Raw genomic sequence first — 20,169 nt, forward strand, 5'->3', positions numbered from 1 at the left:
TTACGCCAACAACAAAGCCTTTCTGTTAATTGTTTTCCTGAATGAAATAATTTTCATAAAAGCATGCAAAGTTTCGGTTTGTCAGGATTAGTTATATCATAAAATTATAATAAGCCGAACACACAATTTGCAAACAAAACGTCACACTTGCATGCGAAATAGAATTCCTCGATACACTCCATTCCACATTTTGTACGTCAGATAACCGGCTATTTTCATATTCACGTGACGCCTGTGAATATGAATGTGAATGTGAAAGCGAACTAATGCCAAACCGTAGAGCTTGTAGTTGTTAATTGAAGAGTTTCAAGAGTTTTTCACGGAACTCGTTTACTTAGAGTCTCAGAGTTCATAAACAGTAATTTAGTATATTCCAGTTAAGAACAGGGTGTTACTGCAACGTATCACAGCTTCACTCAAGTTCCTATATACTACAGTTCGCTTTGCATGCAGTGACGATCTTTATACAACCTAGCTATGAACGCATTTATAGTAGGTTCAGCATGCACCAACCGCCCCCCATCATCAAATCTTCTGCTACCGCAATCACCTTATCGAGTTATCGTCAACAAAGTCTTGAATTTTACTCACTAAATACCGGGTGTCCCAAAAAAAACTTTACCTGTTTGTCTTAATATAACTCAAAAACGATAAAAGCTATTGAGTTGAAATAAACTCCACTGCATGCAAGCAGGGCTAACTTAGATTTTGATATATAACACTAAATTATTGATGCGATATTTACGGAGATACAAGCATTTGATGTCGCAAGGTACTTTCAAAATCTGTGCAAAATTGACAAAAATCGGCTATTAAATTAATTCGAAACTAATACTTTAACTTTTACGTTTTTAACTTTAGTGATTTTAACTTTAAATGTACGCTTTTCCATTGCAAACTTACTCTTATATAAGAGCGAACAATTAAAGTTAAAATCGCTGAAGTTAAAAACTTACCACGGGAAGTGGCATGCAAGTATTTTCGAATTAATTTAATAGCCGATTTTTGTCAATTTTTCACGGATTTTGAAAGTACCTTGCGACATCAAATGCTTGTATCTCCGTAAATATCACATCAATAATTTAATGTTATATATCAAAATGTAAGTTAGCCCTGCTTGTATACGGTGGAGTTTATTTCAACTCAATAGCTTTTATCGTTTTTGAGTTATATTAAGACAAACAGGTAAAGTTTTTTTTGGGACACCCGGTATAATTTAGGATCTGATGCCAGTTGTTCAAAGCTGGGTTAGCGCTAAATTTTAATCCACTGCATGTTTCGGTTTAAATGCTTCTGGACCGTCGTCCATTTTAAAACCTTAACAATAAAATATGACTTTTGTCTGTCCAGAAAGTATTTATGGAAAAAGAAATTCAACTTGGTAAGCAAACGATTAAAAAATTGATGTAAGGATTTCCTTTAACCCATGCATGTATGCAGGGTTAAGCTAACGGCTTTTTTGAACAACCGGCCCCTGCTGTCTTGCTTGTTATCTTAGCAGCAGTGAGTTACGCTAGATATACACAGCCAGCACTAAATGACTACGTAGCGAAAATTTAAGTGATAGATAATAAAATGTAAAACTTTCGTTTTCAATTTCCCTATGTCTACATGTGCCTGGTTGCTTCGAGTGATTTCAAAATAATAGATGGCCGGCAGTCTGGCCTTTTAACCGCACTAACCTCCACACTGGACACCAAAAAAAAACATTTAGAAATTAATAAATGAGCTTTATGTTAATAAGGATCTATTCTATATAGAGCAACTGCCGCCGGTATTTAGTTCGAAAATGAATTTGGTTTCACGAATTGGCGCTGCGAACGAGGTCCGTGGTGCAAGACAAAGACAACACAGTCACAGATAAATGAGATAATCTTACGGACTTACCTTGCTAAACCTTGCTAACGTTATTTTACAATATCATGCAGCGACACCTTGGGTGATCGGATCCTCTCTCGAAGAACGTAAAGTGTAGAATGAGAAATTGAAAGTACGACGTCAGTTAATATTGAGAGAAGTGCCTTTTCATATTCAGATTTACTTTTATTTTAATGACGTTTCCAAGAGAACCTTCGAACAGCATTCCAAGAACGAGAACCTTCGAACAGCATTCCAAGAACACAGTTTTGCTGCGACGCGACTAATGAAGATTGCAATTGTTTATTTTAGAAAAAATTATGGATGAAATATAGATGCATCATTTGGTAAACGTATAGCGAATGGTACTGACCTAAGAATGTGAAATTGTAAATGATGTAACTATAATCCGTTTGACTTTGGATTTTAGTCTCTCTTTTAGTTGTGACGTAATCATGCGAGGCTCTTTTTCGTATCATAACCATTTCTGTGTATATTGATTATTTCATCGGAATTTAAGTAATAAGGAAGAGTTCTAAGAAAGCTGTATTATGTAATTACGAACACCAGGGATGATAGTGCATGGCTGCATGCACTTCTTGGAAGGTTGTGTGGTTATATAGCAAGTAAGCATCTGGTCACAATTGCAAGAAGCTCAGAGTACAGAATACACAGGATTCCGGGGAAACCCGTACAAACGCGTTTTGTTGAAAAAATCAGAACCAAGCACCATCACATTTTTGTTGTTTCCTTGCCGGCACCATTGATGGAATTTGGCTATTTTTATGCAATCCGACGATTATTAGTTCAATTTTAACTATGGTTAATAATGTTTGACACCAGGACTCTGCCTAAGGACTAAGGTTTAGGATCACAATGACGTCATCAGGCAAAACGAACGTCCGTGATGCACGCAAGCCTCAAACATTCGTAGACACTGAGGGTAAATTTAAGGGTGAACAACTGAAAAATTCAGCATTAGATTTGGCCATTGAAGAAATTAACGTTCTGGCAGCTATTTGAATCACACTTTATTAAAATTTATATTTCAATCACACTTTATTAAAGTTCAACTATTCAATCACACTTTATATATAAGACATTTCATGATATTAACTACATACATATATAAAGACACTGAATTTATCGTTTAGTATACATGTTGGTGTTATCTTTGTTAATTCATATTGTTCATTGATTCTGGCTCACAATTTATCAATTACAACTTCTTGTATACTTCATAATCTCAAATTTACATATGATCCCAAAAATATTACTATCAAATGAAAATTGTTTTTTTGTTGTTAATATACTGAGAATAACATAAATGAAATAAACAAAACATCGTAATCAAAGCCGATCATATGTGATGTGCAGATGAAGAGACATTGGTTGATTTTCTGTTGCCATATATAACTTGTATTCCATCTTATTTGTACCAAGGCTCTTGTAAACACGTTCAGTCTAAAATGGTCAAAAAAGAAGCGAAAGCAAATTTATGCATGGCTCAATTCCCCTTAATTTATCCACGGGAAGACATCAGAGCGGCAGGGCCAAAACTAGATAATTAGGGGGGGGGGGATATTCATAAATTCGTTCTGCCGACGAAATACGGTATTTGCGTCATATGATTTGCGTTCTCTAAAGAAATCCGTCGGGCGGAACAGAATTACCCACCCCCCAAAAATTTCGCGTGAATGACATTACTTAATGTTTCGATCTATAAACCTTACAAACAAGAGTAAAATAAAATCTAGACCCTGCCTATACCCCAGTCCTATTTTATTTTAAAAAGCAATAAAACGTTTATCTCGCGGAGACTATTTTGAATCTAATTTTATAGAATTAAACACCAGCATTTTTGGCGACTGGAAAAACATTTCATTTTTGGAGTAATATTGAAATCCCTTCACAGAGAAGAGTAGCAAAATTGGCACTGATTTCTTATACACAGCCAGAAACGCCGCAGACCTGTTGCAAATTGCGCATTTCTGGCTGTGTATAGTGATGTTCAGTGATCAGGGTTATCATGCATACCCAGGACTAACATGCTTTATGTAGTAACACCAATTAAAGTTTCACTGGCAGAAAAATCTGATGAAAAGTTTTCATAGGATGTCAATTCTTTAACACAAACAAAAGGTAATTATGCACGAATGTTCAACTGGTAATTTTGCTACCAAGACCAGCCTTGTAATATATAGGCACACTATACAGGTGTGATCAGTGCATGGCTATGCTGAGCAAGCTTACTGCTATAACATGTGGAGATGAGGCAAATGACATTCTTCCAAGGGATGAACTGAATAAATGGATTTCCTTTTCATCATTTGTTTCACCTTCTACTACTTCTGTCATTCCTAAAATAATCATTACATATTTGCAATAAGTAAATATGTCAAACCAAGGATGCACATGAACATAAATATAAATTACTTTATGCACTGCATACAATTGATTAACTAATGCATACTTACTTTTTGTTGACAGTATTCTATTTTGTGAGCCACAATTGTAAAGACTTACCAAAATTGTGTGAAAGGAGAAAAGCAAAAGTTTTACTATCTGGTTTGAGGCGTATAAAGCCACTTTCCCAATGCATTGGCTGTGTGTGATCTGTGTTCCAGCTCTTTGATCTACACAGTATACATTTACATTTGTTACATGATAAAACAGAATCTTGTATATAAAATAAAACACATATATAAAATAGTCGCATACTTGTAATCTATAAATGGAATTCCATCATTTGAAAACTCAATTTCTTCAAGGTATTCAAAAGGTTTTTCAATTGTTGGGTAAGTGCCAATTCCTTTCCCTTTCCATATTCCAATCAACCATGATAGCTAAAAATGAAATGAGAATTCAGTTGCCAAGCTAGTTTTATACTTATTCCACTGATAAATCTTTCTATCCAGATTTTTTTCAGCTTTTTTATGCATCAAGTTGAAGCCTGAAAATATGTGTCGGGTTTAAAGCTACAGTTTTTTTTGGAGATGATGAAATACTCATTTTAATATGTATGCTGTGACCTAACCAGGGTATTTTGTCAGTTCTGTGCCCCCACCACACCGGTCCACACCTTCACCCTCGCTATTTTCTAACCCACTTTCTCAAAATTATATTATAGATATGTAAATATTGTTATAGAATTTGTACCCACAAATGCGTACCACCCACTAAAATAAATTCATAGAGAATGCAAGTTTACCTTGTTTCCTGGGCACGCAGACATAATCAATTTGTTTAACTTTGTAAAAAGAAATATCGATTATCGAATTATTCGTGTAATTTCAATTTCGCGTGGGCGTCACGACATCACACGACACGCGCAAAACACGCGCGATGTTATCATATTTCATATTCATAAACCAACCAAGTTAACCAACGGAAAAGCGAAAAAATGGCGGTAATTTTGTAAATATAGTTTGCATTTTTTATTATTCGTCTGAAACATGCCAATTTTGACGAAATATAACAGTACATCCAAGAGTAAAAGGAGAGGATGTATTGAGGAGGAGACACCAATAGCTCCGAAGGAAAGAAAGAAGGTGGGCTGTGAGCATATCACTTATATTTTTATATACAGTAATATTACTAATATATTTTGGTTTTATACGTCGTGAAATTGTAAATTTATGATGTTACTTGAATTTTCGAATGGACATTTTTTCGAATGCTCGACCATTTTGGGTAATATTTTTACAGTGGTACTCTTATTTTAGTATTTTCTATTAAAAATATTAGATATACAGTGAATATCTAGATATATGAATATTTTGGCTTATGTCATATCAATATTCCTAGCATCTGCTGTACTATATATAGATATATATATATACAAAATCTCAAATTTATAACTTTATGTGGTATGTAACTGGTATGTAGTCCACCCATGACCCATAGGCTTCCTACATTTCATTAGGTTTCTGTATATTAATGCAATACAATTGGCAGCAAATAGTCAATACAGGCAACACTATAAACCAACATGAAATTATGCAGGTTAGCAAACACATAGATTTTATACAAGAAGTATTTTAAAAATAATGTTACAGTTTTATAAGCCACTTTGGGCTAATTTCGACTAAAACTGTTGCTGCTTGTAACATTTTTTCTGCAAAATAGACATATATGTATATTATTTTTCTCTGGAGTATATGTTTTCTCCAGGCAAGCGAGATAGAGAGAAGAGAGATTAAGATACCCCGGTTTTGGTATACGGGTACGGGTAGCCATATTTTACTCATTGGAATTTCTTGTTGTTTGCACGTTTCATGATACAAATCATGCTTACCTCAAGAGGCTAAAGTCTACTGGAAATAAATTGTTGAGGTAATCTTCGATAAAATTGAGAAACAACGATGGAAATTGAGTGAACAAAATAAGGCTACCCGTATACCGGAATCGGGGAATCTTAATCTCTCTAGAGAGTAGAGCAAGGTAAACCTGTGCACCTTAAAAAATAATTTTCCTAGCTTGCAAATAGACTGCTCTGTGATGCTCTGTGATGAAGCCAATGAAGTAGAGCATTTTTCAGTCAAAGCATTTTGTGCATCAATGAAAAAATGATCAACAAATTTTATAGAGTAACTATACTAGCCTCAGTTTGTAGAACTTGGTCTGGGGAGTTAAAAAGCCAACAGGCAGTAGGGTTTCTAGACAAGCTCAGACAAGTATATATATACTGTCTAAGAAATCGAAGCATATAGCGTACGTAACGTAGAGTGTTTCTATGTTTCCGGAGTATTTGACCAGAAACAATGAGATAAGCTACGTTTTGCTACGATACTGTTGAAGTGGAAAACAGGATTTATAGTAATGCATATAATAATAGCCGGTATGCAAATAAGATGATCATCCGGGTTCTGCCGTAATATGCCAATGCCCTTGGAAACGCGTTAGCAACCGGTAATAATATGGAATCAAAGTACTCTTCCCTGTTTCTGTAGTTATTAACGCAAAGACGGAGTGAATTTAATTAATAAAATGCCTAAAGTTTGCTCGGTTCCGCAATGTGGAGCTACTGCTCGCAACGCTCGCGACAGAAGTTTTCATCAATTTCCGCAAGAAGCAAGTTTGAGACGTGCTTGGATAAAACGACTAGGATTGGGAAGGGGAAATTTTCAACCGAAGAATAACTCTTCCGTTTGTTCACATCATTTTGGAGAAGAACACTTTAGACAACCAAACAACGAAACTCCTGCACAATTTAGAAAGGCAAAATTGAAACTAGGAAGCTTGCCAACTTATAATTTGGTAAACTTCCCAGAATCGTTCGTCTCGCCTTCCGGAAAGTTTAATAATTGCTTGTGTGAAGAAAAGAAATATCATAGCCGAAATTCTCGACGGAAAATCGTAAGAAAGGTCTGTTTTTACTGTAAGCATAACTTCTAATAGTCTTTCATCTTGCACTAACATTGTAGACGTAGTGTAGTGTATATATAGCGCTATTTAAGATGAACTCCATAACATGTAGATAAATAAAAACAAATACCATTCAAAGTGAAAGAGCGGTAACAAGGGTCTAACAATGGTTAGCTTAGAGTAACTAGTACTGCCTCGGGATAGGAATTATTCCCGCCTTCTCGACCCGCAGTATAAAATAACTCATAAGCAAAATTCGCTCGGGCGCTTCAAATGATGGCTAGCCCAGTGGTAGTGCTTGGGCAAGCTGTGCCGTTCGTGCATAGCGCTAGTTACTTTGCGAATATTTTGTCTGTTAAGAGTCATATTATATGAAGCAATATTTAAGGAATTCAAACCATATTGTCTAAGTAATAAGCATAACGATTTTGGTATATAAAGATAAGTAAGAGCCGTTTCAGACGTCAAACTTTGTGACTTGTTGCTAACTTTGTCACTTGACACTTGTCAGTGCTAACTTGTTAGCTAGGTGAAGGATTTACATTAAAGAAACTAAGCTACAGTTGATATGTATACGAGATCGATATACGTGTCTCCGATATACAAGCCGTACATTCCTAATAGAATATTTCAAACAACGTTTTCTGAAATTATCAGGGATGAAATCAGTACACTATAGCTACATGTAATTTTTATATAAATATACATTGAACTTATCTCGGTAATGCCTTCATTGGTGGTGTACATATTTTTACGCATATAGGCCAAGAAACGAAAACTAGACGCCGAATTTCGCACACAATCTCCCAAATCTCACGAATCTCCCAAATCCAAGAATGAAGATTTACAACCCAATAATACGGCTATGGAAAGAAACTCAGTTTCTGTTTTGGTTATTCCGGATGAAGATATTCCCCCTGAACGATCATCCTCGCCACCCGACGTGAGTAAGTCTCGTAGGAAAGCTCCACGTTCACAAGTTCGCAAAGTTGTGAGAAATGACTTGCAGAATGAAGAGACAAATATTTTACAAATATTGGAGTCCGAATCAACTCTGAAGGAACGTTTTCAAGAACCCAACAGTAATAAAAAGCAAGAAGATGATCAAGATCTGAGTGGAAAATGTCCAGTTTCACCATCAGCACAAAATGGAGACTCAAGTTTACAAACTTTAGCAAGTGAAAAAGAGCATGGATGCATTACTGCAAACGAAGCAAATGAAACAACGGTATGTTATTGATCGACTAAAATACATAGACGTACTTACCGCGTGCATGCGTGGAAAATAACTAGAGAAATATTCTAACTATATAGAGAGTAATTCTGCATGATAAGCCAAATGCGGATTGACGAGCACGGTTGTATATAAGGGTCTGTTTACATGGAGCGAGTTATCCCGGCTAGGCGAGGTAAAAAGCGCATGTAATGAGAGACTAATCAGGTTAAGCCTTTGATGTGATGCGTTTTTTACCTCGCCTTTACTTCACAATGATTTTGATAGCTGAAAATCCATTTTCTCAAAGCTCAAAAATCACACCCCACATTTACCCAGAACCAACGTTGAGACATGGGAGTGGTCGATCTGCATACACACGCCAGATTTTCAAGAGTCAGATAAAATATTGTTAGCAATTCGTGCTGGCTGTCCGCATTTATGTTCGGCATTGTTCGTCTTCTGCTATAGGATATATACACCCTATAGACTTAATATGCCGTATACAAACCTTCAGATATGGATTTTTTAACTGGTAAACAATTGAAAGTGGATCCAGTGTTGACAGTTGTTTATGTAAAATGTTTTCAGGGTATTGAGGAAGACTACCAACGGAAATATTTCCAGCTTTTAAACACGATGAATGAACTTCAGGACAAATTTTTAATTTCTCAAAGAAACTTCGAAGACCTGGTTAAAGGTACGTCAGTATATTATGGCGCATATTTTGTCGACAATATGTCTATTCATTGTCAACAAGTGAAAAATACACTTTGATATAAGATAAACCACCCGATTATACTGTCAATTCCGAGTGCACCGCCGTATTCTAACTCCATGTTAAAAATGAATTTTTTACAGCCAGACTTTTGAATCTTTCCCAATTCGTGCGGAAATCCCTCCATAAATGCCAATCAAATGACCTTAGGTTTCTATAAAAACTTGAGATTTTCTCGTAGGTTATCGATCTTCCCGTATTTGACAATGAATAGGGACCTTAAGCATGTCGGACGGGAACACGACGACGACGTGGCTGGAATACTTCTTTAAATAAATGTTATGATAAAGCGTTGTTGTATATTATCAACCGTACCAATTTAATCAGATACAAGACGTTGAAAACATTGTGTTTACGTTTAGGGACAATTCTATCGAGCCTAATTCGAGGTAGCGCTTACTGGGCCCTGCAATGCAGACGTTCTACATAGGACGTAATAAACGACGTTTTGCCGTTGTAAACAGAACGTAGATCACGTCTAAAACTCCCATAGGTATTTAGTAATTCATTTCTTTTCAATGAAGCATTGTATTGATAGCTACCGTCGTCGTGTTCCCGTCCTACATGCTTAAGGTCCCTATTGTCTTCAGCCCCGTTTATACTTTATACTATTAAATGCAGCGAGGGAAGACTTTATAGAAGAACTGAAAAGTCAACTGGAGAGCAACCATCAAGAAATTGCTTCAATGCATCAAGAATTAGAGACGAGAAACGATAAAATAGCTGAGTTTGAGAAGGAAAGAAAAACGTACGAAGATAAAGTACAAAACTTGGACAAGAAAGGTAAATAAAAGTGGCTTGTACAAAAATGTCAAAAATGTTTCTAAAATGAAAAATAATGGAACTTGTGTTTTTTACAGACACTTTTTACAGACATAAAAGCAATCATGCCCATGCCAAAATTTAAAAATTACGTCATTTCAGATACTGGCAGGGGGGTGATTGCCTCTATTTACGGTACTTGTTGAGTGGCGAATATGACAAATCACACTTATGCAAAAAACAATGGAGTTGTCTTTCTGATGGGTATTCTGTGGTATTGTACACTTGAATTAATAAGTGTTTGTTATTGATCTAGTGGAGGAGATGAAAATGAAGGGAAATGAAAGAGAAGTGAAGGATCGTGTTCTGAATGAAGGAGCAGAGGAACTACAGGTAGCGTGTTTAATCCTTTAGGTTGATAGAGCTCACTAACCTGATAATACACCGGATATATGTGGCAGATATACCTATTACATAAAATAATTTTTGAAAAAATGAATAAGGTTTATGCCTTACCAATGTGCGTGCGTATTTCTTGTGCGTATTTGCACGCGTGAACGTCGTTGTGCTTATTGTAATCCACCTTTATTGTAATCCACCTTTGAGCTGATAAGCTCTTGATATCGAAGAAACTAGTATTGTTTCGAAATATCAAAAACCCGCAGTTGGCCATGTAGCTCAGTTGGTAGAGCATCGGACTAGTATACCGAAGGCCGCGGGTTCAAATCCTGCCGTGGTCAAGTAGAATTTTCTGCTTGCCATGGCGGGCTGCCACTCGGTGTCATCCTACTACAAAAAGATATTCCTCCTTGTTTACCCAAGAAAATAGATTAAAAGATCGACTCGTATATCAAAAGTGAAAGCAATCATATTGTGTTTTAGCGAACCCTTGGGAAACAACAGGAGGTCCTGGAATTCTATAAATTACTTACAAGTGTAACTGTGGAGAGAGTGACGGAAGATGAAAATGAAGAAAGACCAAGAGTTTATGATAGGTTTCGATGTTCTGTGAAAACAATGCAGACGCAAGGTATGACATCAATGGCATCAATTGGATTTTTCTCGAACATTTTTGCGAGGGTTGGTTTTTTTTCAGCGATCATAAAGCTTGAGTGATTTAATTATTCCTAAGTAGCTAGTGCGCCTTGGTGGAAATCGAATTGAGGCGTTTGGTATAGTCGACACTCTTCGAAGGGTGGTCAACAGTTTTTTTATTCAACTATTTTTCCTTGACAATTCTTCTAGTTGTAAAATTAGTTTCATGATAGGTTTTTTACACCATCGTTCTTTTAAATTATTATTCTAGGACCTAACTTTTTATTTCGTAATTTGTTTACACCGTCTTCGTAATCTCAGGTTTCTCTCTATATAAATGAAATTACTATAGATTTATTCTAATAGATAAGACATCGGATTCTTATTTTGTACTTTATGTTGTTTTTCTAGAGTTACAATTTCTGCTAACGCATGACCATGAATTTGCAGAAGTGGAGTACATGCCATTAGATTTGGATACAGTGAATTCCACATTGCCCAATTACTTAAAAGAACAGATTTTCTTTGAAAGTGATCAAGGACCAAACTTTTTATGCAAACTAATAAAGTCATTTCAAACATCCAATGGAGATCAATATTCATAATCTTGTGACTGGATAACTTTTAGCATTACATTAGCTTGACATACTTCTATGTGTTGTGTTCATGGTACCATTTTTAACAAAGCTGTTGTAAAAAAAAGAGTTCGGAGTTTTTTTAATCCTAATACTTGGGCCCGAAATAGAAAAATATTCATATTGAATTTATAACTCAAATAATCATTCTTTTCCCTTTTAGTCCATATTCGTTTTGCCTCTCAATTTTTTTTCTTGTGTCGAAATATTTTTCGGATCAAATATTTTTTCGTGTCAAATTTTTTTTTGTGACCAATTTTTTTTCCAGCCAAGGCTTTTTTCTTTTCTGTCCATATTCCTTTTTCCTTATGACAAAGCACTTAATGTACACTCAGACTCTTGGGAAAATAAAACTCACTATTTTCCTCGGAAGTGTATAATATTTCAGCAATTAGCATGGATAGTTAGAAGACTGTGTTGCAGTAAAAGATAGTGGAACTGCGGAAGTGAGTGAAACAACTTATGAAAGTTAAAACATGAGTGATCACGTGGTATGTGCGTGAGTTCAATGACACATTTCTGAATAATTTATTTCTTCAAGATGGCGAATGATCGAGTTTATTCAACTCAAAATACAACATATTTAGCGAGTGGAACTAGTTTTTCGTCGCCAACAAGACCATTTATCGGTGGTTATGATGTTGAATTTGTTTCTGCCATTCCTCCGGATTACATATGTCCTATATGTCAACTAGTTTGCCGGGATCCAGTGCAAACCGCTGAATGTGGTCATCGATTTTGTGAGAGCTGTTTGGAGCCGATTCTGAGGTTAAGACATGTTCAATTGAGACATAATTTACCTCTGGTTTCTTAGATATTTTTTGTTTTGTTTAGAAAAAATGGTTCGTTTTGTCCGCTAGATAGGAGAGCATTGACTAGAGAAAAGGTTCGTTTTATCAGTTGTGGTATTTATCATGGTTTTAATTCCAGATTTAAACATTGTTATTATTTCCCATGTTGCAATGTTAATTTTATAATAACAACTTGTATCATTTTATCATTTTTTTACTTTATTCTTTTCAGAACTTTATGCATGATTTACAATATTTCAATTAAGTTTTAAATATACAGTAAATTGAAAAATTGACAGGGCATATTAGTAATTTAAGCCAATGCCTTTTAGGCTTTTTACGTGTACCAACTCATTCACACTTGTCATGTTTGCTTTTATTTTGGATGACTTAGCACTCCCACATTCTTAGATGGCTATTATGGCATGTTTTCAAGCATACTTTGTGAGAAACCTGGCACAAAAATTGTTTCATTTATATATAATTCCACTCCCTCAATATTTAATTGATTAATTCTGATAATATCTTGAGAAAATATCTTATTTCACTTTGTGTTTTTTTCTGCATCGCAGATGTAATAATTTTCTATAACTTTTGAGAATCCCTGATTATTTTTACTTGTTGTTTAAGCATAGATAATAAGATATTTAAAATCCAAATGTTGTGTTTTTTCAAATGCTGTATTTTAGCTTTATTTATTAAAATTATGTCACATTTGAAAATTTTTCATATAACAAGTGATTGATGGTTTGATCCCGAAATTATTAATACACTTTGCAAATAACATGTTAAAATGTACGGGTCAATTCTTGTTTGAAGGTTTATGCTGATAGAGCTTGCAAGAGAACGATTAACACTCTTGAAGTAAAATGTCAGAACTATGGTAAAGAATGTGAATGGTCTGGAGAATTGGCAAACCTACCAGTAAGTAATTTGTCTTATCAATACCACTTGTGTAAAAATGTAGGTCAAGTGGAATATCAGTACTATGAGTTGCATTCAAGTATGAAGCTTTAATTCTTTTACAGGTTTGTTTGCATTTCAATTGTGATAAAACGCAAACAAACATGTAAAAATATGAGTAATAAACATTGCGTATGCTATAAACAAGCTATTATTCATACTAAACCAAATATTTCAAGCTTTAAGCAATTTTGATTAATATGGGTGTGTATGGGACATACATTAGCATATTCCTTTGCCCATTGTTAAAAGTTTAACAAAATAAATAACTTCTAAGTTATGTGCAGATAAATAATAAATAATATATAACTTTTCAAATGTGAAATAGTCTATATTTGTACCTAAATGCAATGGTAGTAAATCACCAAAGTACATCAGCTCTTCCTAGTTGTCCGAGAATGTGGTTTCATGTGGTTATTTCTAGCCACTATCTATGGCATGAAGAAGGTTTGGTCATAGGAGTTTTAATGTTAAAGTTTCATTTTCTTTTGTTTTTTGTAGACTCATCTAGATGTGTGTAAACATTCTCCAATAACATGTGTCAATAAATGTGGCAGAAATGATATCCCTCGTGATCAGGTGAGTACAGAATTATTCATCTATGTTGGACATTCAATCAAGCTCATATCTGCAAGAATTGCATAGATGCACAGCATATGCAAGGATTATTTAGTTGTTGTTTATTTTTTAGATGAATAGTCATACTGATGTTGATGGTGATTGTCCACTTGCAATTGTACCCTGTAAATATGGTGACATTGGTTGCAAATTTAAGGTATGATTATGTTTTAAATTGAGGGTCTCAAGAACGACTTCTGTGGTACTGAGATATTTGAACAGAAACTAATTCAAATCAATTTCGTGTTTCTGAGAAGTAAACCTAAATTACGTTTTGCAGACACGACGTAACGAACTTGAGCAGCATTTGGAAGATTCCGTCCAGGCTCATCTTGATTTGGCTCATGTGCGCATTAGAGAATTGGAAACTAGACAAGAACAGATTTGCATTGGAGGTCGCTTTTTGTGGAAAATATCAAACTACAATCAACTTTGCCAACAATCTGCCACGCGGAAGGAAAAAGAAAAATTATGCAGTCCACCGTTTTACACCGGAGAATATGGCTACAAATTACGTGCGGAGGCCTTTCTAAATGGCTTGGGTCAAGGAAAAGGATCTCATCTTTCACTTTATGTTGTGATTTTGAAGGGCGATCACGATGCTATACTACAGTGGCCTTTTAAACAGAAAGTAGATTTTGTCCTTGTTGACCAGGATAATGAATCAAGTAATCGTCAAAACAAAGTTTGGAGATTACAATGTGATCGGAACAGTGATTATTTTCAAAGACCGAATAAGATGAAAAGTCTTGGATTTGGTTGTCCAAAATTTGTTTCCCTTGAAACACTAACGACAAGAAACTATATTAAAGACAATACGATATTCATCAGAATTGATGTCGAGCCATTTGATCCATTTGCTTAGCCAATTACTGCACGTGGGATATAAACACTGAAATGTAAATATTGCAGTGGTAATTACTGTAAAAAGTCCTCATTTAGGATTGTTATCAAATGACATATAAATGACTATTAATCCTGCATCTCGATCCAGTAGACTGGTTCGGAAGTCTGTTAACAATATGTAATAACCAAGTGGGTCCAGCTCACGTTTACGAACATCTTTTGCACCAAAATCGACGGTAATTAACTTATTATAAAGTTACCCGATGCTGGTTGGTCGAGAGAAGTACAGTTATTTTCTTAATTGCACTTCTATTCATTCCACCATTACCATAAGTGATTGTGCATTGCGATTAATGAAATATTAAAAAAGGGTCTGGCAAGACTGTTTTGACCAAAAACTATCATGCTTGCATTCAAAATTATGTTCTAAAAGATCGTGGTAAACGCTACAAAGGCTTATCGACCTAAAGGCTGTTTTCCAGTTACACGTTTTTCATACGCACGTATATACACGCACGTAAAAGTCTAAATCATTATAAGACGTTATCTTTGAAAAAACTAAGTAAATAAATCGAAAGAACTTAGTTTTCCGCATAATTTAGTATGCATTTGAAGACCCAGATGTTTAATAATGAAAATTTCGAAGCATTTAAAATTTTCCGTGCGTGTACGTGCGTATAAAAACGAGTAACTGGAAAGCAGCCGTAAAGGCTGTTTTCCACTAGTTTACGCGTTTTTCATACGCGCGTAAAAGTCTAAATCTTTATACATGTTACTAAATGAAAAAATCGAAAGAGCTTAGTTTTCTGCATATTTTGGTGTGCATTAGTTGACCTAGATGTTAAATAATAAAATTTAAAAGCGTAAGTGGAAAGCAGGCTTAATAATAAACAACCATACGTGATTGCTTGTAAGACTAGGGTTAATAGTGCCCTTGACGTTTAAACATTTTGTCAAATTGGTAAACATCAAATTGGCAAACATACGGTGTACTTGCATGCCAAAGCTTGGTACCTATACGATTTTCCTGAATCAAATTTAATTAAAAATACTTTTGACATAAGAAATGAAACAAGGGATGTACCTACTTGGTGGAAATTTGCAATCGTAAAATAATTTGCAATAATACGAGCAGGGCCGCCACGAGTGGGGAGGGGGCAAAGAGGGCAATTTTTCCAGGGTTGCAAGGGCCTCCCAAACTCTACAAGAATAAAATTAAACCATTGTTGGAAGTATATAGTCCTCTTTCAGAAAACGTTTTGGGTTATTTTTAGTTTAGGTAATGCAATATATATTCGATATTGCAATCTCACCACTAAAATATAGGAAATCGCATTTTCTGCACTCTAAAACTTCAACATTTATTTGGAGGATGCTCCAAACCCCCTAATAGAGCTATACCGTGGTAAAATTTACATAAACTTACTATGACGGTTTTTGCTGCGGATTTTGGGCCACTAACGAGAATTTTGCCCCGGGCCGCTCCACAATCCATTTCCATCCAGGTGATCTCGCGCTCATATTTCAGCCAATCAGCGCTCAGAAAGTTTGTGAAAATAGAAATCCATCTTGCAGTGTTTAATCGATTATATGTTTTGTTATTCTTGATGGAACCATTCGAAATTTTGTGATTATGTTTAGTTATAAGAACTATAGCTCTGATATAAATTTGAAACCTAGATAGAGTATATTTCACGAGATATTAAGTTGTTTCAACCGAGAAATGGATTTTTATATGACAACTAGTCCTAGTCCTTTCCCGCCATTTCAGATCACCTGGATGGAGCAAGATATGCTGCAGCTCTATTTTTACGGAGTCGGTGTATTTATGTGGAGCAGGCCTGGTTTAAAGAGAGTGTACCTGTTTCTAAAGGTGTAACGTCGTGTATCTTGTGGGCCACCGTATAATCCGGACTGGCCCACTCATATGAACAGGCCCTTAGCAGATAAAGTAAAAAAATATGAGCAATTAATTAAACCTTATTACTTAGTTGTTTGAAAAGTTTGTTTCATGGAACGCGTGGTATACCAGATGAAACAGATTTCCCAATTTTAAAAATTTATACAAATTTTTACATATACCCAAATATTTTCAAAATATTTTTAAAAAATATTTTAATTTTTTGACATAAGTTATACAAATTTTTCAGAAGTCAGGAGTTTTTTAAGGAGTTTTTCTAGGAGATTTTCAAATATTTGATGAACTCCGTAACCCAAATTTTGAGCAAATGAATCACTCGATGTTTTTGGAAACGCTTCTATTGCCACGACTGTAAAATTTTGGGACACATACAGATCGAGTCCCAATATGAATGACTTGTTCATCAATTTTGCCTGTGGGGACTACAATCAATTTTTTTTTCTGTGGAGACTACAATAATTTTTTTTCTTATGTCTCATTTTTTTTCTGTCAAAATTTTTTCATATTTCAAAATTTTTCTTCTTGTGTTCAAATTTTTTTTTCCTCTCACCCTTTTTCTTGCGTTCAATTTTGTTTCCTGTGAAAATTTTTCTTCTTGTGTTCAAATATTTTTTCCTTTCAACCTTTTACCTTTCAACCTTATGTTTAATTTTTTTTTAGCCAATTTTTTTTTCTTGTGTCCCATTTTTTTTCCTTTCAAATTTTTTTTCTTTTCAAACTTTTTTTCCTCTCAACCTTTTTCTTCTTGTGTTCAAGTTTTTTCCAGCCAAAATTTGTTTTTAACTTTTTTTCTCTCTGTCTATTTTTTTTTCGTCTCAAAATTGATTTTCGTGTAGAAAAGTTTTTGTCGTGTGAAAATTTTTTTTTCCGTGTGTCCAAATTTTTTTTTCTGTCCATATTCCTCTCAATTTTTTTCTTGTGACAAAATTTTTTTTCTCTCCATATTCTTTTTTCCTCTCAATTTTTTTTCTTATGAAAATTGAAAAAAAAGCACAAGCAAAAAAATTTTAAAAACATGTGTCTTCTAAAAAGACTGAAAATTAAAAGTCCAAAAAAAATTAAAAATTTCCGGCTTTTAAAAAACTCTTGTTGACTTAACTTAATTTTTTTTTCCACTTAACCACTGGGCCGTAGGATCGGTTGTTGATAGCAGCCTTAATATATACGTTATTGAGGTAGCCCAGTGGTTAAGGCTTCGGCCTACCAGGTTGTAAGGGTAGGTTCGAATCCTGCATGGGAAAGGTTCGATTTTTCCCACCGAAATTACTATTTAATTTAAAATTTATCGAAAAGGATTAGGTCGATTAGAGAACAATAGCTTTCGACAAATGACGCGGTGGTCTAGTGGTTAAGACGTTCGTCTCTCAATCGGAGGACAAACGTTTCAACTCCTGGCAATGCAACAAAATTAGCGTGATAAATTTCGGTGTGATTTGGAATGTGTAAAACAGTTAAAGGACTTCCCGGCCTTTGCGAAAGGCTGTAAATTTAAAAAAATTGAAATAAAAAAACCAAAAGAAAAATTATCGCGTTCAAAGGTACTTGAAAATTGAAAAAAAAGCACAAGTAAAAGAGTTTTAAAAACACGTGTCTTCTAAAAAGCCTGAAAATGAAGAAAGTCAGACGGAAAAAATCAAACAATTTCCGGCTTTTAAAAAACTCATGTTTACTTAACTTAATTTTTTTTCACGAAAATTTGACAGGGTGATTTTCTCGAGAGTGAAAAAATTTAATTTTTTTCACTTTTTTGAAATTCTCTTAGATTTTTTTTCGACGCGGAACTTTTTTTTCTTGGGCTCCTGTGTCTGTCTTGGGCAACCTGTGTCTGGCTTGACACAGGTAGCCCAAGACAAAATACTTCTTCGTCCAAAAAAAAATCTAAGAGAATTTCAAAAAAGTGAAAAAAATTAAATTTTTTCACTCTCGAGAAAATCACCCTGTCAAATTTTCGTGAAAAAAAATTAAGGTAAGTAAACATGAGTTTTTTAAAAGCGGGAGATTGTTTGATTTTTTCCGTCTGACTTTCTTCATTTTCAGGCTTTTTAGAAGACACGTGTTTTTAAAACTTTTTTTACTTGCGCTTTTCTTTTAATTTTCAGGTACTTTTGAACGCGATAATTTTTTTTTGGTTTCTTTATTTCAAATTTTTTTTTCAATTACAGTCTTTCGCAAAGTCCTAGAAGTCTTTTCACTGTTTTACACATTCCAAATCACACCGAGATTTTTCAGGCTAATTTTGTTGCTTTGCCAGGAATTGAAACGTTTGTCCTCGGATTGAGAGACGAACGTCTTAACCACTAGACCACCGCGTCATTTGTCGAAAACTATTGTTCTCTATTTGACCTAATCCTTTTCCATGAATTTTAAATTAAATAGTAATTTCGGTGGGAAAAATCGAACCTTTCCCATGCAGGATTCGAACCTACCCTTACAGCCTGGTAGGCCGTAGCCTTAACCACTGGGCCGTAGGATTGGTTGTTGATAGAAGCCTTAATATATATGTTATTGAGGTAGTGGTTAAGGCTGCGGCCTACCAGGTTGTAAGGGTAGGTTCGAGTTTTTTAGTTTTTTTACTTATGTAAGTGTATTTTCCCAGTTTAGACTGAGCTAGTGGGTGGGTCATGAAATAAATTTGGTAAGATTAGATGGGCTTTGAAACTTTTTTTTGTCAAAATCTTTTTTATTGTGTCCAAATATTTTTTCGTGTCAATTTTTTTTTCTTGTGTCCAACTTTTTTCCTGACAATTTTTTTTCTTTTCTGTCCAGATTGCCTTAATTTTTTTTCTTTTGTCGAAATTTTTTTTCTTTTATCAAAATTTTTTTCTGTCCATATTCCTTTCAATTTTGTGTTCCTCAATTCTTTCCTGTCCAAATTTTTTTTCTTTTGTCCAAATATCTTTTATTAATATTTTAACCATTTTCCATTTTTAAAAAATTTTTCCAATTTTGTAAAATTTTTTTTTAAATTTTTTTAAAATTTTCAAAATTTGTGAATTTTGGCTTTACATTTTTATTTAGCAAATTGTTTTGGAATATTGAAAAATAATTTTGAGCCAACAAATGAAAAAAAATTTTGCCCACTACAAAAATTTTGACACGAAAAAAATATTTGAAACGAGAAAAAAAATGAAGAACGAGAAATTAAGAACGCCTAAAAACGAGAGGAAAAAGAAATATGGACAAAAAAAAATTCAAAACGAAAAAAAATTTTGGCTTTTAGCCTTTGTTTGTCAATCGAAAATACACAAAAATTCCTTTCGGAAGTGCCCCATAACCCATGATGATACGGTACAAGAGCGTAAATCCACGTTGGAAAGTGGGGGGACACCTCAGTTTGCATAGATTAGTTAATGGATATGATTAACTGCCACGTAAAACATTTA

The 20,169-nt window shown here is 34.5% G+C and overlaps 3 protein-coding genes across 5 annotated transcripts; 2 read left to right on the forward strand and 1 right to left on the reverse strand.

Annotated features, from left to right (window-relative positions):
• Positions 1-2,891: 2,891 nt before the first annotated feature.
• On the reverse strand, positions 2,892-5,143 carry LOC114528240 (THAP domain-containing protein 4-like). Its single transcript, XM_028549864.1, has 5 exons — positions 5,069-5,143; positions 4,579-4,703; positions 4,384-4,493; positions 4,111-4,217; positions 2,892-3,321 (listed from the first exon to the last, which is right to left on the reverse strand). The coding sequence occupies exons 1-5, from the start codon at positions 5,090-5,092 to the stop codon at positions 3,208-3,210; spliced, it is 480 nt and encodes a 159-aa protein (XP_028405665.1). The 5' UTR covers positions 5,093-5,143; the 3' UTR covers positions 2,892-3,207.
• Positions 5,144-5,248: 105 nt separating this feature from the next.
• Positions 5,249-11,718, forward strand: LOC114528221. Of its 3 annotated transcripts, none has more exons than XM_028549845.1 (7): positions 5,249-5,408; positions 7,988-8,452; positions 9,029-9,137; positions 9,837-9,998; positions 10,294-10,370; positions 10,860-11,007; positions 11,424-11,718. In XM_028549845.1, the coding sequence occupies exons 1-7, from the start codon at positions 5,313-5,315 to the stop codon at positions 11,615-11,617; spliced, it is 1,251 nt and encodes a 416-aa protein (XP_028405646.1). In that variant the 5' UTR covers positions 5,249-5,312; the 3' UTR covers positions 11,618-11,718. The 3 variants fall into 3 exon arrangements, with proteins under 3 accessions (XP_028405646.1, XP_028405644.1, XP_028405645.1); XM_028549843.1 differs by lacking the exon at positions 5,249-5,408 and adding an exon at positions 6,761-7,224; XM_028549844.1 differs by lacking the exon at positions 5,249-5,408 and adding an exon at positions 6,761-7,215.
• A 462-nt stretch (positions 11,719-12,180) lies between these two features.
• Positions 12,181-15,562, forward strand: LOC114528282 (TNF receptor-associated factor 3-like). The gene is made up of 6 exons (XM_028549918.1): positions 12,181-12,415; positions 12,482-12,533; positions 13,258-13,362; positions 13,903-13,980; positions 14,093-14,176; positions 14,300-15,562. Exons 1-6 carry the CDS (start codon positions 12,189-12,191, stop codon positions 14,882-14,884), a joined length of 1,131 nt encoding a protein of 376 aa, XP_028405719.1. The 5' UTR covers positions 12,181-12,188; the 3' UTR covers positions 14,885-15,562.
• The last annotated feature ends 4,607 nt before the right edge of the window (positions 15,563-20,169 follow it).

Source organism: Dendronephthya gigantea, unplaced genomic scaffold (genome assembly GCF_004324835.1).
Source record: "Dendronephthya gigantea isolate DGI-Jeju-01 unplaced genomic scaffold, DenGig_1.0 000048F, whole genome shotgun sequence".
Taxonomy (NCBI): domain Eukaryota; kingdom Metazoa; phylum Cnidaria; class Anthozoa; order Malacalcyonacea; family Nephtheidae; genus Dendronephthya; species Dendronephthya gigantea.